The 16,676-nt window shown below is 47.3% G+C and overlaps 1 protein-coding gene across 3 annotated transcripts; it reads left to right on the forward strand.

Moving 5' to 3' along the window:
* Positions 1-15,836, forward strand: ebp (EBP cholestenol delta-isomerase). 3 transcript variants are annotated; one of them, XM_029649075.2, is made up of 6 exons: positions 1-221; positions 3,887-3,973; positions 6,533-6,860; positions 7,070-7,106; positions 14,543-14,673; positions 14,819-14,955. In XM_029649075.2, exons 2-6 carry the CDS (start codon positions 3,923-3,925, stop codon positions 14,938-14,940), a joined length of 669 nt encoding a protein of 222 aa, XP_029504935.2. In that variant the 5' UTR covers positions 1-221; positions 3,887-3,922; the 3' UTR covers positions 14,941-14,955. The 3 variants fall into 3 exon arrangements, with proteins under 3 accessions (XP_029504935.2, XP_029504933.1, XP_029504934.1); XM_029649073.2 differs by lacking the exon at positions 14,819-14,955 and adding an exon at positions 15,367-15,836 and having other exon boundaries at positions 2-221; XM_029649074.2 differs by lacking the exons at positions 3,887-3,973; positions 14,819-14,955 and adding an exon at positions 15,367-15,836 and having other exon boundaries at positions 3-221.
* Positions 15,837-16,676: the final 840 nt, after the last annotated feature.

Here is a 16,676-nt window from a genome sequence, read left to right on the forward strand (position 1 = left end):
TTAACCCCTTATTCCCGAGCCACAAATGGAGGTGCCGAAGTCTGTCTGAATGATTTTCTATGTATCCACCTGATTGGAGTAGGAATAAGGTAGCTGAGTGGAACCTGTAGGAATATCTATCTCATATTTCTGTCAGATCTTTCGTCCCATTGGAAATCGAGGTTTGAGGAACTTGGCTTCTCTAATCAGCTTTAGCTAGCGTCTTCATCTCTACCTTCACAGTAAGTTGGCTAACGTTACACAGAGAAATGATACAAAATTAAATTACTCAAGACAGCTTTCACTGTCGGAGTCGGAATGATGATGAGTTTATCGGTTTAGCGGTTAAAATGGATGTGCCAGTAAAGCCGAGTGGACTCCGAGGTAATGCGGTCCGGTATGGCGTCCCAGCAACAAAAAATAAAATGTTGGAATACGCGATTCCGGTAAAGCGTGAGCCTATCACAATTTAATACAACAAAAATATATAGGCTATTATACCATTATTTAACAACTGCATGTCAGCCGCATGAAAAATGTGCGAGTTGGCTGGAAACCGACTGGTATAAACCCCACATTGGGTTGTGGTTTGAGGAGAACGCTTACATTTTGTCAAGGCGGGTAATGTTAAAATACACGTAAGTGTTTTGTATCATGTTTTTTTCCCCATTTATCCAATTGCGGGTGCATAGTGCACTGTTGGGGTCTGGATGTTGAAATGATTTTGTAAGTGGACTAACGTGCGAGGGTAGTCTACAGGAGCTGCTTTGTTTAGTGATTGTTTGACCATCAGATGACTGGTTGTGTTTATGCCACATTAAAAGGCATAGGCGGTGTGTCCAATTAAATTGACAAAAATAGTCTATACATAAATAAAATAATTCAAAATCGGCTACTACACCAGAAAGTAAATACCAAAATAGATAATTGAGTTGGGACTGTCAGTGAAAAGCAGAGAGACCCAGCCTAACATATTGCAATATTTAAAAATACTGTAGCGACCCACACAGACAGCTGTGTGTTATGTGTTCGGCTAGTAGGTGGTTGTGTTGTACACTGCTCAAAAAAATAAAGGGAACACTAAAATAACACATCCTAGATCTGAATGAATGAAATACTCTTATTAAATACTTTTTTCTTTACATAGTTGAATGTGCTGACAACAAAATCACACAAATGATCAATGGAAATCTAATTTAACAAACCATGGAGGTCTGGATTTGGCGTCACACTCAAAATTAAAGTGGAAAACCACACTACAGGCTGTCCTTAAAACAAGTCAAAATGAGGCTCAGTAGTGTGTGTGGCCTCCACGTGCCTGTATGACCTCCCTACAACGCCTGGGCATGCTCCTGATGAGTTGGCGGATGGTCTCCTGAGGGATCTCCTCCCAGACCTGGACTAAATTATCCGCCAACTCCTGGACAGTCTGTGGTGCAACGTGGCGTTGGTGGATGGAGCGAGACATGATGTCCCAGATGTGCTCAACTGGATTCAGGTCTGGGGAACTGGCGGGCCAGTCCATAGCATCAATGCCTTCCTCTTGCAGGAACTGCTGACACACTCCAGCCACATGAGGTCTAGCATGGTCTTGCATTAGGAGGAACCCAGGGCCAAGCGCACCAGCATATGGTCTCACAAGGGGTCTGAGGATCTCATCTCGGTACCTAATGGCAGTCAGGCTACCTCTGGCGAGCACATGGAGGGCTGTGCAGCCCCCCCAAAGAAATGCCACCCCACACCATGACTGACCCACCTCCAAACCGGTCATGCTGGAGGATGTTGCAGGCAGCAGAACGTTCTCCACGGCGTCTCCAGACTCTGTCACATGTGCTCAGTGTGAACCTGCTTTCATCTGTGAAGAGCACAGCATCTTGGTGTTCTCTGGCAAATGCCAAACGTCCTGCACGGTGTTGGGCTGTAAGCACAACCCTCACCTGTGGACATCGGGCCCTCATACCACCCTCATGGAGTCTGTTTCTGACCGTTTGAGCAGACATATGCACATTTGTGGCCTGCTGGAGGTCATTTTGCAGGGCTCTGGCAGTGCTCCTCCTTGCACAAAGGCGGAGGTAGCGGTCCTGCTGCTGGGTTCCTCCACGTCTCCTGATGTACTGGCCTCCTGGTAGCACCTCCATGCTCTGGACACTATGCTGACAGACACAGCAAACCTTCTTGCCACAGCTCGCAATGATGTGCCATCCTGGATGAGCTGCACTACCTGAGCCACTTGTGTGGGTTGTAGACTCCGTCTCATGCTACCACTAGAGTGAAAGCACCGCCAGCATTCAATTGTGACCAAAACATCAGCCAGGAAGCATAGGAACTGAGAAGTGGTCTGTGATACCACCTGCAGAACCACTACTTTAATGGGGGTGTCTTGCTAATTGCCTATAATTTCCACCTGTTGTCTATTCCATTTGCACAACATCATGTGAAATTTATTGTCAATCAGTGTTGCTTCCTAAGTGGACAGTTTGATTTCACAGAAGTGTGATTGACTTGGAGTTACATTGTGTTGTTTAAGTGTTCCCTTTTATTTTTTTGAGCAGTGTACTTACCAGTACCCAGGGGGGGGGGGTCTGACATGCCAATAAACCTGCTATCTGCCAATCACGGGAATGCCTGGAATGTTCTGATGCCGGGCATCCTGGCGGTTGGCTGAGTGGAGTGGAGTGGAGGGGGGTTGGGCAGGGTGATGGAGCATTGGAAGATAAGACCAGGTTCAGCCTTTGTTCTCTCTCTTACGTCTGGGCTTCACAAGAGAAGGTCACGGCTGGCTTGTGGGGTATCTTTCGTTTATTTGACGTGGTGCTACGGCCAAACAGTAGCCTGTGTATAGCTGGGTTACTAAACCGTCAATTCGTAAACTCAACCCTCTGTCTGGACAATTGTTCCTTTATGATCTAGTCAGGTCATTACATTGGTGTCAGAAGTGATTGGACCTCCCATCCACGACAGTGCGTGTGCTTGGCCGGTGAGCGCGTTCCTGTAAGACGTAGAGTCACAAGCTAGCGCGAGGACGCGCTCTTTGAAATGGGGGAGTAGTGTAACGACCCTGGGTTTACATTGGCGGAAATCGACTCTGCCGCATGAGCATGCTTTAGCGCACCGGACCTCGGGCTAGAAGGTTGAGGGTTCGAGACCTGCTCTCTGCTGTTTCTTCACAATACAATGGTGGAAAGCAAATTACTGTTGCTGTAAAGAGAAGATCGGAGTCTTTTCGTCAAGTCTTTATGTGGTCAAATTTCTTAACTTAAATGAGCAAACTAGTAGCCTGTTGTATTGGCACCAGCGGAGAACATTGGCCATATCCCCAGTAGGTGTGCATATTCAAGGTCTTTATAATTGGCTTGGTGCCATTTTTAGTTTTTGTTTTTGGACAATACATTCCTCCTCCAGGTTAGATGGAAGTCATTTTCTATTTGTGTCTCCCTTTCTCTCCTATTATATGGATCAGACAACGTCGTTTTTATTGATCTGTTTGGCAGTGTCAGTTGAGTAGGCTACCCTGTCATTTCTGTAGTAAAACAAAAAAAATCTACTTTCACTATACGATTTTGGTAGAGTTTCTGTCCCAGACAAGTTTGAGATCGGAGACAAAATCCCAATGTCTGTTTACTCGGGGCACGCAACCGTCTCCGGCGCTTGTTTAATGTAAGCGGGACTGAGATGCAATCTGGGTGCTACCGATCTCGTCTTTAAGCAGTCCAGATATTTCCAAACTTTTGATTTTATCGGCACAATCTGCAATGCTCTTGTAGTGTGAGATGTGCAACGACAAGTTTAGCCCTTTCCCACTTGGACAAAAGGAACACCTATGTGAGAATGCTGTTATTTTTATTTTATTTAACCTTTATTTAACTAGCCAAGTCAGTTGAGAACAAATTCTTATTTACATTGACAGCCTACCCCGGCCAAACCCTGACCCGGGCGACGCCCTATGGAACTCTCAATCACGGCCGGTTGTGATACAGCCTGGAATCGAAACGGGGTATGTAGTGACGCCTCTAGCACGGAGATGCAGTGCCCTAGACCGCTGTGCAACTTGGGAGTTATTGACTATAGCTCAGCGTTCAACACCATAGTGCCCTCAAAGCCCATCACTGAGCTAAGGACCCTGGGACTAAACACCTCCCTCTGCAACTAGATCCTGGACTTCCTGATGTGCCGCCCCAGGTGGTGAGGGTAGGCAACAACACATCTGCCACGCTGATCTTCATCACTGGGGCCCCTCAGGGGTGTGTGCTCAGTACCCTCCTGCACGACTCCAACACCATCATTAAGTTAGCTGATTACACAACAGTGATCAGACAACGATGAGACGGTCTATAGGGAGGAGGTCAGAGACCTGACAGTGTGGTGCCAGGACAACAACCTCTCCCTCAACGTGATCAAGACAAAGGAGCTGATCGTGGACTATAGGACTACAGCCCCGTCCGAACAGGCCCCCATTAACATCGACGGAGCAGGTCGAGAGTTTCAAGTTCATTGGTGTCCACATCGCCAACAAACTATCATGGTCCAAACACACCAAGACAGTCGTGAAGAGGGCATGACAACACCTTTTCCCCCTCAGGAGACTGAAAAGATTTGGCACGGGTCCTCAGATCCACAAACAATTATACAATTACACTATCGAGAGCGTCCTGAACGGTTGCATCACCGCCTGGTATGGCAACTGCTCGGCATCAGACTGCTCGGCATAAGGTGCTACAGAGGGTAGTCTGCCCAGTAGATTACGGTGGCCAAGCTTCCTGACATCCAGGACCTACACTATTGTTCAAAAGTTTGGGGTCACTTAGAAATGTCCTTGTTTTTGAAAGAAAATCACATTTTTTTTGTCCATTTGAAATAACATCAAATTGATCAGAAATACAGTGTAGACATTGTTCATGTTGTAAATGACTATTGTAGCTGGAAACGGCTGATTTAAAATATATATTTTTATGGAATCTACCTAGTCGTATAGAGGCCTATTATCCGCAACCACCACTCCTGTGTTCCAATGGCACATTGTCTTAGCTAATCCAAGTTTATAATTTTAAAAGGCTAATTAATCATTAGAAAACCCTTTTGAAATTGTTAGCACAGCTGAAAACTGTTGTGCTGATTTAAAGAAGCAATAAAACTGGGTTTCTTTAGACTAGTTGTGTATCTGGAGCATCAGCATTTGTGGGTTTGATTACAGGCTCAAAATGGCCAGAAACAAAGAACTTTCTTCTGAAACTCGTCAGTCTATTTTTGTTCTGAGAAATGAAGGCTATTCCATGTGAGAAATTTCCAAGAAACTGACGATCTCGTACAACGCTGTGTACTACTCCCTTCACAGAACAGCGCAAACTGGCTCTAACCAGAATAGAAATTGGAGTGCGAGGCCCCGTTGCACAACTGAGCAAGAGGACAAGTACATTAGTGTCTAGTTTGAGAAACAGATGCCTCACAAGTCCTCAACTGGCAGCTTCATGAAATGGTACCCGCAAAACGCCAGTCTCAATGTCAACCTTGAAGAGGTGACTCCGGGATGCTGGCCTTCTAGGCAGAGTTCCTCTGTCCAGTCTCAACGTCAACAGTGAAGAGGTGACTCCGGGATGCTGGCCTTCTAGGCAGAGTTACTCTGTCCAGTCTCAACGTCAACAGTGAAGAGGTGACTCCGGGATGCTGGCCTTCTAGGCAGAGTTACTCTGTCCAGTCTCAACGTCAACAGTGAAGAGGTGACTCCGGGATGCTGGCCTTCTAGGCAGAGTTACTCTGTCCAGTCTCAACGTCAACAGTGAAGAGGTGACTCCGGGATGCTGGCCTTCTAGGCAGTCAACAGTGAAGAGGTGACTCCGGGATGCTGGCCTTCTGTCTGTCCAGTCTCAACGTCAACAGTGAAGAGGTGACTCCGGGATGCTGGCCTTCTAGGCAGAGTTACTCTGTCCAGTCTCAACGTCAACAGTGAAGAGGTGACTCCGGGATGCTGGCCTTCTAGGCAGAGTTACTCTGTCCAGTCTCAACGTCAACAGTGAAGAGGTGACTCCGGGATGCTGGCCTTCTAGGCAGAGTTACAAAGAAAAAGCCAGATCTCTGTCCAGTGTCTGTTCTTTTGCCCAGATGTCCAGTGTCTGTTCTTTTGCCCAGATGTCCAGTGTCTGTTCTTTTGCCCAGATGTCCAGTGTCTGTGTTCTTTTGCCCAGATGTCCAGTGTCTGTGTTCTTTTGCCCAGATGTCCAGTGTCTGTGTTCTTTTGCCCAGATGTCCAGTGTCTGTGTTCTTTTGCCCAGATGTCCAGTGTCTGTGTTCTTTTGCCCATATTAATATTATCTTTTTATTGGCCAGTTTGAGATATGGGTTTTTCTTTGCAGCATCCCGAAGTCGCCTCTTCACTGTTGAAACTGGTGTGTGAACAATATGGTGGAAACTCTCTCCAGTTACGTTTTCACCAATCCAGTGTTTTAAATGTAATGTAAGGCAGTGAATGAGTGCACACTTCAGTAGAATGATCGAGAATTGGAACATAGCCCTAGCCTCTATGAATGGGCAGCTGGTAACATGTCTCACTGATTGGCAGATGGCGAAAAGCCCCGTCCGAGCCGCTGGCGTCCCCCACCCCTATTGGCCGCGGGACCTGTCCATCCCAGGCTACGTGGCGAACGATAGGTCAATGCATGAGATCCTGTCCTTCCTCTTCTCTGTGTCGGGTCTCTTCATGCTGTCCACCTGGGTCCTGACGGGCCGGAAGTGGGCCAGGGATGGCCGTGGTCAGGAGTTCGGGGTGGCCAGGCGGCTGGCTATCTGCTGGTTTGCTGTCTGTGGGTTCATCCACGGGGTCGTTGAGGGATGGTTCTCTCTGTACTATGACGTCATCCCCTCAGACCAGAGCTTCCTGTCTCAGCTGTGTAAGTAGAACCTAGTGCTGGAACCCTATGGTAGAACTTCCATTCACTACTAGGACCTTGGACTCTCTAGTAGAACCTAGTAGTACTAGAACCATCCAGTAGAACCTCCATTCTCTTCTAGAACCTTCCTACTGCAAGAAAATGGAAATGAGAATCCACAACAAGCAGAATGTAACTAACAGAACGTTGTCTTCTCTCATTGTCCTCAGGGAAGGAGTACTCCAGAGGAGACAGCCGATATGTCATGTAAGTTTTCTTTTTTTATACTGTACAAAAATATAAATGCAACATCTCAAGTGTTGGTCTCTTTTAGCTGAGATAAAAAATCATAGAAATCATCCATACGCACAATGTATCAAATCAAATCAAATTTATTTATATAGCCCTTCGTACATCAGCTGATATCTCAAAGTGCTGTACAGAAACCCAGCCTAAAACCCCAAACAGCAAACAATGCAGGTGTAAAAGCACGGTGGCTAGGAAAAACTCCCTAGAAAGGCCAAAACCTAGGAAGAAACCTAGAGAGGAACCAGGCTATGTGGGGTGGCCAGTCCTCTTCTGGCTGTGCCGGGTAGAGATTATAACAGAACATGACCAAGATGTTCAAATGTTCATAAATGACCAGCATGGTCGAATAATAATAAGGCAGAACAGTTGAAACTGGAGCAGCAGCACAGTCAGGTGGACTGGGGACAGCAAGGAGTCATCATGTCAGGTAGTCCTGAGGCACGGTCCTAGGGCTCAGGTCCTCCGAGAGAGAGAAAGAAAGAGAGAATTAGAGAGAGCATATGTGGGGTGGCCAGTCCTCTTCTGGCTGTGCCGGGTAGAGATTATAACAGAACATGACCAAGATGTTCAAATGTTCATAAATGACCAGCATGGTCGAATAATAATAAGGCAGAACAGTTGAAACTGGAGCAGCAGCACAGTCAGGTGGACTGGGGACAGCAAGGAGTCATCATGTCAGGTAGTCCTGAGGCACGGTCCTAGGGCTCAGGTCCTCCGAGAGAGAGAAAGAAAGAGAGAATTAGAGAGAGCATATGTGGGGTGGCCAGTCCTCTTCTGGCTGTGCCGGGTGGAGATTATAACAGAACGTGGCCAAGATGTTCAAATGTTCATAAATGACCAGCATGGTTGAATAATAGTAAGGCAGAACAGTTGAAACTGGAGCAGCAGCATGGCCAGGTGGACTGGGGACAGCAAGGAGTCATCATGTCAGGTAGTCCTGGGACATGGTCCTAGGGCCCAGGCCAGTTGAAACTGGAGCAGCAGCATGGCCAGGTGGACTGGGGACAGCAAGGAGTCATCATGTCAGGTAGTCATGGGGCATGGTCCTAGGGCTCAGGTCCTCCGAGAGAGAGAAAGAAAGAGAGAAGGAGAGAATTAGAGAACGCACACTTAGATTCACACAGGACACCGAATAGGACAGGAGAAGTACTCCAGATATAACAAACTGACCCTAGCCCCCCGACACATAAACTAATGCAGCATAAATACTGGAGGCTGAGACAGTATTGAGAGAGTATTGCTCTCAAAGTTTGTGGTGTGGCGTATCAATAAGCTGATTAAACAACATGATCATTACACAGGTGCACCTTGTGCGGGGGACAATGAAAGGCAACTCTAAATTGTGCAGTTTTGTCACACAACACAATGCCACAAGTTGAGGGAGCGTGCATTTGTCATGCTGACTGCAGGAATGTCCACCAGAGCATTTCATGTTCATCTCTCTACTGTAAGCCAATGTTTATTTTAGAGAATTTGTCAGTATGTCCAACTGGCCTCACAACCGCAGACCATGTATAACCACGCCAGCCCAGGATCTCCACATCCAGCTTCTTCACCTGTGGGATGGTCTGAGACGAGCCACCCGGGCAGCTGATACAACTGTGGGTTTGCACAACTGAAGCATTTCTGCACAAACTGTCAGAAACAGTCTCAGGAAGCTCAACTGCATGCTCGTCTTTTGACCTGACTGCAGTTCAGGGTCGTTACAGACTTCATTGGGCAAATGCTCACCTTCGATGGCCGCTGGCACACTGGAGAAGTGTACTCTAGATGGATTAATCCCGGTTTCATCTCTACCGGGCGGATGGCAGACAGAGTGTATGGTGTCGTGTGGGCGAGCAGTTTGCCTATGTCAACGTTGTGAACAGAGTTCCCCATGGTGGGGTTATGGAATGGGCAGGCATAACAGAGTTCCCCATGGTGGCGGTGGGGTTATGGTATGGGGCAGGCATAACAGAGTGGCCCATGGTGGCGGTGGGGTTATGGAATGGGCAGGCATAACAGAGTTCCCCATGGTGGCGGTGGGGTTATGGTATGGGGCAGGCATAACAGAGTGGCCCATGGTGGCGGTGGGGTTATGGAATGGGCAGGCATAACAGAGTTCCCCATGGTGGCGGTGGGGTTATGGAATGGGCAGGCATAACAGAGTGCCCCATGGTGGCGGTGGGGTTATGGAATGGGCAGGCATAACAGAGTGCCCCATGGTGGCGGTGGGGTTATGGAATGGGCAGGCATAACAGAGTTCCCCATGGTGGCGGTGGGGTTATGGAATGGGCAGGCATAACAGAGTTCCCCATGGTGGGGTTATGGTATGGGGCAGGCATAACAGAGTTCCCCATGGTGGCGGTGGGGTTATGGAATGGGCAGGCATAACAGAGTGGCCCATGGTGGCGGTGGGGTTATGGTATGGGCAGGCATAACAGAGTGGCCCATGCGGTGGGGTTATGGTTTGGGCAGGCATAACAGTTCCCCCATGGTCATGCCATTATGGTATGGGGCAGGCATAACAGAGTTCCCCATGGTGGGGTTATGGAATGGGCAGTCATAACAGAGTTCCCCATGGTTGCAATGGGGTTATGGAATGGGCAGGCATAAGTTACGGACAACGAACGCAATTGCATTTTATCGATGGATACACTGTGACGGGATCCTCTGGCACCATTGTCATGCCATTCATCAGCCTCTAATCATCCCATGGGCAGGATAATGCATGGCCTCATTGTCATGCCATTCATCAGCCTCTATCATCCCATGTTTCAGATAATGCATGGCCTCATTGTCATGCCATTCATCAGCCTCTAATCATCCCATGTTTCAGATAACTGAACTCAACTGCAGACCATGTGTATGGTGTCGTGTGGGTGAGCAGTTTGCTGATGTCAACGTTGTGAACAGAGTTCCCCATGGTGGGGTTATGGTATGGGCAGGCATAACAGAGTTCCCCATGGTGGGGTTATGGTATGGGCAGGCATAACAGAGTTCCCCATGGTGGGGTTATGGTATGGGCAGGCATAACAGAGTTCCCCATGGTGGCGGTGGGGTTATGGTATGGGCAGGCATAACAGAGTTCCCCATGGTGGCGGTGGGGTTATGGTATGGACAGGCATAACAGAGTTCCCCATGGTGGCGGTGGGGTTATGGAATGGGCAGGCATAACAGAGTTCCCCATGGTGGCGGTGGGGTTATGGTATGGGCAGGCATAACAGAGTGGCCCATGGTGGGGTTATGGTATGGGCAGGCATAACAGAGTTCCCCATGGTGGCGGTGGGGTTATGGTATGGGGCAGGCATAACAGAGTTCCCCATGGTGGCGGTGGGGTTATGGTATGGGCAGGCATAACAGAGTTCCCCATGGTGGCGGTGGGGTTATGGTATGGGCAGGCATAACAGAGTTCCCCATGGTGGCGGTGGGGTTATGGTATGGGCAGGCATAACAGAGTTCCCCATGGTGGCGGTGGGGTTATGGTATGGGCAGGCATAACAGAGTTCCCCATGGTGGCGGTGGGGTTATGGTATGGGCAGGCATAACAGAGTTCCCCATGGTGGCGGTGGGGTTATGGTATGGGCAGGTACAAGCTATGGACAAAGAACGCAATTGCATTTTATCAATGGCAATTTGAATGCACAGATACCGTGACGAGATCCTGAAGCCCATTGTCATACCATTCATCTGTCGCCATCACCTCATGTTTCAGCATGATAATGGCCATTGAGCATGTTCGGGATGCTCTGGATCAGTGAAAATCTTAGGCTCCGAGCTCTAACATACAGGAAATAAAAGTGTGAAAATGGTTATATAAAAACTATAATAGAGAGAGCACTGTAGCAAGTGGAATGACCACGGGGGAGCGGCGGCGTGACCACGGGGGAGCGGCGGCGTGACCACGGGGGAGCGGCGGCGTGACCACGGGGGAGCGGCGGCGTGACCACGGGGGAGCGGCGGCACCACGGGGGAGCGGCGGCGTGACCACGGGGGAGCGGCGGCGTGCCCAGGGTTAGAGCTTCTGGACCGATTCTGAATTTTTTCAACGCAGATACCGATTTATTGGACAACTTTTTATTTAAACAAAAAACAATGACACAACAATACTGAATGAACACTTATTTTAACTTAATAGAATACATCAATAAAATCAATTTAGCCTCAAATAAATAATGAAACATGTTCAATTTGGTTTAAATAATGCAAAAACTAAGTGTTGGAGAAGTAAGTAAAAGTGCAATATGTGCCATGTAAGAAAGCTAACGTTTCAGTTCCTTGCTCAGAACATGAGAACATATGAAAGCTGGTGGTTCCTTTTAACATGAGTCTTCAATATTCCCAGGTAAGAAGTTTTAGGTTGTGGTTATTATAGGACTACTCTCTATACCATTTGTATTTCATATACCTTTTGACTATTGGATGTTCTTATAGGCACTATAGTATTGCCAGCCTAATCTATTGGATGTTCTTATAGGCACTATAGTATTGCCAGCCTAATCTATTGGATGTTCTAATAGGTACTATAGTATTGCCAGCCTAATCTATTGGATGTTCTAATAGGTACTATAGTATTGCCAGCCTAATCTATTGGACGGTCTTATAGGCACTATAGTATTGCCAGCCTAATCTCGGGAGTTGATAGGCTTGAAGTCATAAACAGCTCAATGCTTGAAGCACAGCGAAGAGCTGCTGGCAAATGAAGGAAAGTGCTGTTTGAATGAATGCTTACGAGCCTGATGCTGCCTACCACCACTCAGGCAGACTGCTCTCTCAAATATCAAATCATAGACTTAATTATAATATAATAACACACAGAAATACGAGCCGTAGGACATTAATATGTTCAAATCCGGAAACAAAACATTTATTCTTTCAGTGAAATACGGAACCGTTCCGTGTTTTATCTAACGGGTGGCAACCCTACATCCGTGTTTTATCTAACGGGTGGCATCCCTACATCCGTGTTTTATCTAACAGGTGGCAACCCTACATCCGTGTTTTATCTAACGGGTGGCATCCCTACATCCGTGTTTTATCTAACGGGTGGCATCCCTACATCCGTGTTTTATCTAACGGGTGGCATCCCTACATCCGTGTTTTATCTAACGGGTGGCATCCCTACATCAGTGTTTTATCTAACGGGTGGCATCCCTACATCAGTGTTTTATCTAACGGGTGGCATCCCTACATCTTAATATTGCTGTTACATTGTGCAATCTTCAATGTTATGTCATAATTATGTACAATTCTGGCAAGTTAATTCAGGTCTTTGTTTGGAAGAGAAATGGTCTTCACACAGTTCGCAACGAGCCAGGTGGCCCAAACTGCTACATATACCCTGACTCTGCTTGCACAGAACGCAAGAGAAGTGACACAATTTCCTGAATTAATATTGCCTGCTAACAATTTCTTTTAACTAAATATGCAGGTTTAAAAATATATACTTGTGTATTGATTTTAAGAATGGCATTGATGTTTATGGATGTCAGGTCCTCACCAGACATCACGGGCAACAACGTCGCCTATGGGCACAAACCCACCGTCACTGGACCAGACAGGACTGGCAAAAAGTGCTCTTCACTGACGAGTCGCGGTTTCGTCTCACCAGGAGTGATGGTCGGATTCGCGTTTATCGTCGATGGAATGAGCGTTACACCGAGGCCTGTACTCTGGAGGGGGATCGAGTTGGAGGTAGAGGGTCTGTCATGGTCTGGGGCGGTGTGTCACAGCATCATCGGACTGAGCTTGTTGTCATTGCAGGCAGTCTCAAAGCTGCGTGTTACAGGGAAGACATCCTCCTCCCTCATGTGGTACCCTTCCTGCAGGCTCATCCTGACATGACCCTCCAGCATGACAATGCCACCAGCCATACTGCTCGTTCTGTGCATGATTTCCTGCAAGACAGAAATGTCAGTGTTCTGCCATGGCCAGCGAAGAGCCCGGATCCCAATCCCATTGAGCACATCTAAGACCTGTTGGATCGGAGGATGAGGGCTAGGGCCATTCCCCCCCCCCAGAAATGTCCGGGAACTTGCAGGTGCCTTGGTGGAAGTGTGGGGTAATATCTTACAGCAAGAACTGGCAAATCTGGTGCAGTCCATGAGGAGATACGCACCAGATACTGACTTTTGATTTTGTGAACATTGGGGGGTCTGTGATGATCTTTAAATCAAACTTTATTTGTCACATGCCCTGAATACATGTAGTCTGTTAAATGCTTACTCACACGCCCTTAACCAACAGTGCAGTTCAAGAAGAGTTAAGAAAATATTTACCAAATAAAGTAAAATATAATAAAAAAGTAAGACCATACAATAACAAGGCTGTATACAGGGGATTCCGGTACAGAGTCAGTGTGCGGGGGTACAGAGTCAGTGTGCGGGGGTACAGGTTAGTGGTCATTTGTACATGTATTTAGGGGTGAAGTGACTGCATAGATAATAAACAGTGAGTAGCAGCAGTGTAAAAACAAATGCAGGTGATCAGACCTACTGTCATGTCGTCAGCTAACTTGATGATGGAGTTGGAACTGTGTGAGGCCACACAGTCATGGGTATACAGGGAGTACAGGAGGGGACTGCGGACGCACCCTGGTGGGGCTCCAGTGTTGTGGAGGGGGTAATGTTGCCTACGTTCACCACCTGGGGGCGGCCCGTCAGGAAGTCCAGGACCCAGTTGCACAGGGAGGAGTTCAGACCCAGGGCCGTCAGGAAGTCCAGGACCCAGTTGCACAGGGAGGAGTTCAGACCCAGGGCTGTCAGGAAGTCCAGGACCCAGTTGCATAGGGAGGAGTTCAGACCCAGGGCTGTGAGCTTTGTAATGAGCTGACACTATTGTATTGAAGGCTGAGCTGTAGTCGATGAACAGCATCCTCACACGTGCATTTTTTTTGTTGTCCAGGTGGGTAAGGGCATTGTTCAGTGCGTTGTCAGGTGATCTGTCGGGGTGGTAGGTGATTGGAGAGGGTGGAATGTGTCGAGGAGGTGATATGATCTTTGACCAGCCTTTCAAAGCACTACTGACATGTATTTTTATCCACACTCCTACTTTTTTTTTTATTAAGGTACGGTGTCTGACCAACAGATGTATATCTGTATTCCCAAAATCCATGGATTAGGGCCTCATGAATTTCTTTCAATTGACTGATTTCCTCATATGGACTGTGACTCAGTAAAATCTTTGAAATTGTTACATTTTGTGTGTTTTGTATTTTTGTTTAGTAACTGTAGTCTGAAAACAATTCAACTGCTGAGTGTTCTCTCTCTCCTGTTCAATCACTCTCCTCCTCCCTCTCTCCTCCTCTCTCTCCTCCTCTCTCTCCTCCTCTCTCTCCTCCTCTCTCTCCTCCTCCTCTCATCTCCTCCCTCATCTCCTCTCTCATCTCCTCCCTCAACTCCTCCCTCTCTGTGTAGAGCTGATAACTTCACGGTGTGTATGGAGACAGTAACAGCCTGGTTCTGGGGTCCATTGAGTTTGTGGACAGTGTTTGCCTTCCTGGCCAACAAACCATGCCGCTTTGTCCTGCAACTCATGGTCTCTCTTGGTAGGTACACTGATACAGTACCGTGGGGGTGGGGTGGGGGGTGGGGTGGGGGGGACCCTATGAGCTGATTCTGATCTGTGTGTTTTTAAGGCTGACATTATATTATCTTATTCCAGGTCCGGTAACCCCTGTCCTCTGTCTCCAGGTCAGCTGTATGGGGCGGTGCTGTATCTCTACACAGTTCTGTGTGTCTTAACCCCTGTCCTCTGTGTCCAGGTCAGCTGTATGGGGCGGTGCTGTATCTCTACACAGTTCTGTGTGTCTTAACCCCTGTCCTCTGTGTCCAGGTCAGCCGGTGCTGTATCTCTACACAGTTCCACCCCTGTCCTCTGTGTCCAGGTCAGCTGTATGGGGCGGTGCTGTATCTCTACACAGTTCTGTGTGTCTTAACCCCTGTCCTCTGTGTCCAGGTCAGCTGTATGGGCGGTGCTGTATCTCTACACAGTTCTGTGTGTCTTAACCCCTGTCCTCTGTGTCCAGGTCAGCTGTATGGGGCGGTGCTGTATCTCTACACAGTTCTGTGTGTCTTAACCCCTGTCCTCTGTGTCCAGGTCAGCTGTATGGGGCGGTGCTGTATCTCTACACAGTTCTGTGTGTCTTAACCCCTGTCCTCTGTGTCCAGGTCAGCTGTATGGGGCGGTGCTGTATCTCTACACAGTTCTGTGTGTCTTAACCCCTGTCCTCTGTCTCCAGGTCAGCTGTATGGGGCGGTGCTGTATTTCTACACTGAGCACCGTGATGGGTACAGCCACAGTCAGATGGGTCATCCTCTGTACTTTTGGTTCTATTTTGTCTTCATGAACGTCCTGTGGATCATCATTCCTCTGGTCCTCATACTGGATGCATGGAGACACCTGCAGCAGGCCCAGACACACACTGACCTGGCCCAGAAGGAGAAGACCAACTGATGAGCAGGGGTGGGTGGGAGAGCAGCAGAGGGGTGGGGGGCTATTAAAAAAAAATCAAAGTAGCTAGACGGAGGAAGGTAGATACTTTTAACTCTGATTAATAATAGTAGTGTTTGTGAACTGACCAAACAAAATAATGTTGATAGACACGCTGTATCATGTATGTGTGGTTTGTATTGAATATTTTTCATAATTTGGTGGCATTATGCAATGTGAATTTTCCCTTTTTCTAAACTGATTAAACACATGACCGCATGGTGCTTGACTCTTATCTGTTGTGTACAATGCATTCAGAAAGTATTCAGACCCTTTCCCTTTCTCAACATTTTGTTTATGTTACAGCCTTATTCTAAAATGGATTGAATTCATTGTTTTCATTATCAATCTACATACACTACCCCATAATGACAAAGCGAAAACAGGTTTTTAGAAATGTTTGGAAATGTATACATTTAAAAAAAAAAAAAAGTGAATACCTTATTTACAAGTATTCAGACCCTTTGATATGAGACTCATTGAGCTCTGGTGCATCCTGTTTCCATTGATCATCCTTGAGATGTTTCTACAACTTGATAGGAGTCCACCTGTGGTAAATTCAATTGATTGGACATGATTGGGAAAGGCACCTTCCTATATAAGGTCTCACAGTTGACAGTGCATGGCAGAGCAAAAACAAAGCCATGAGGTTGAAGGAATTGAGGTGACCAAGAACCCAATGGTCACTCTGACAGAGCTCCAGAGTTCCTCTGTGGAGATGGGAAAATCTCCCAGAAAGACAACCATCTCTGCAGCACTCCACCAATCAGGCCTTTATGGTCTAGATAGGTTGTGTATATATTGATATGTAGGCTACGTGTGCCTTAAAAAAAAAAAAAAGTAATGTAGTTCTGTTCTTGTCTATTACTGTTCTGTATTATGTCATGTTTTAGTGTTTTGTGTGGATCCCAGGAAGAGTAGCTGCTGCTTTTGCAACAGTTAATGGGGATCCTAATAAACTACCAATACCTTTATAGTAGAGTGGCCAGTCGGAAACCACTCCTCAGTAAAAGGCACATGACAGCCCACTTGGAGTTTGCCAAAATGTACCTAAAGGAC

This window comes from Oncorhynchus nerka, linkage group LG7 (genome assembly GCF_034236695.1).
Source record: "Oncorhynchus nerka isolate Pitt River linkage group LG7, Oner_Uvic_2.0, whole genome shotgun sequence".
NCBI lineage: Eukaryota > Metazoa > Chordata > Actinopteri > Salmoniformes > Salmonidae > Oncorhynchus > Oncorhynchus nerka.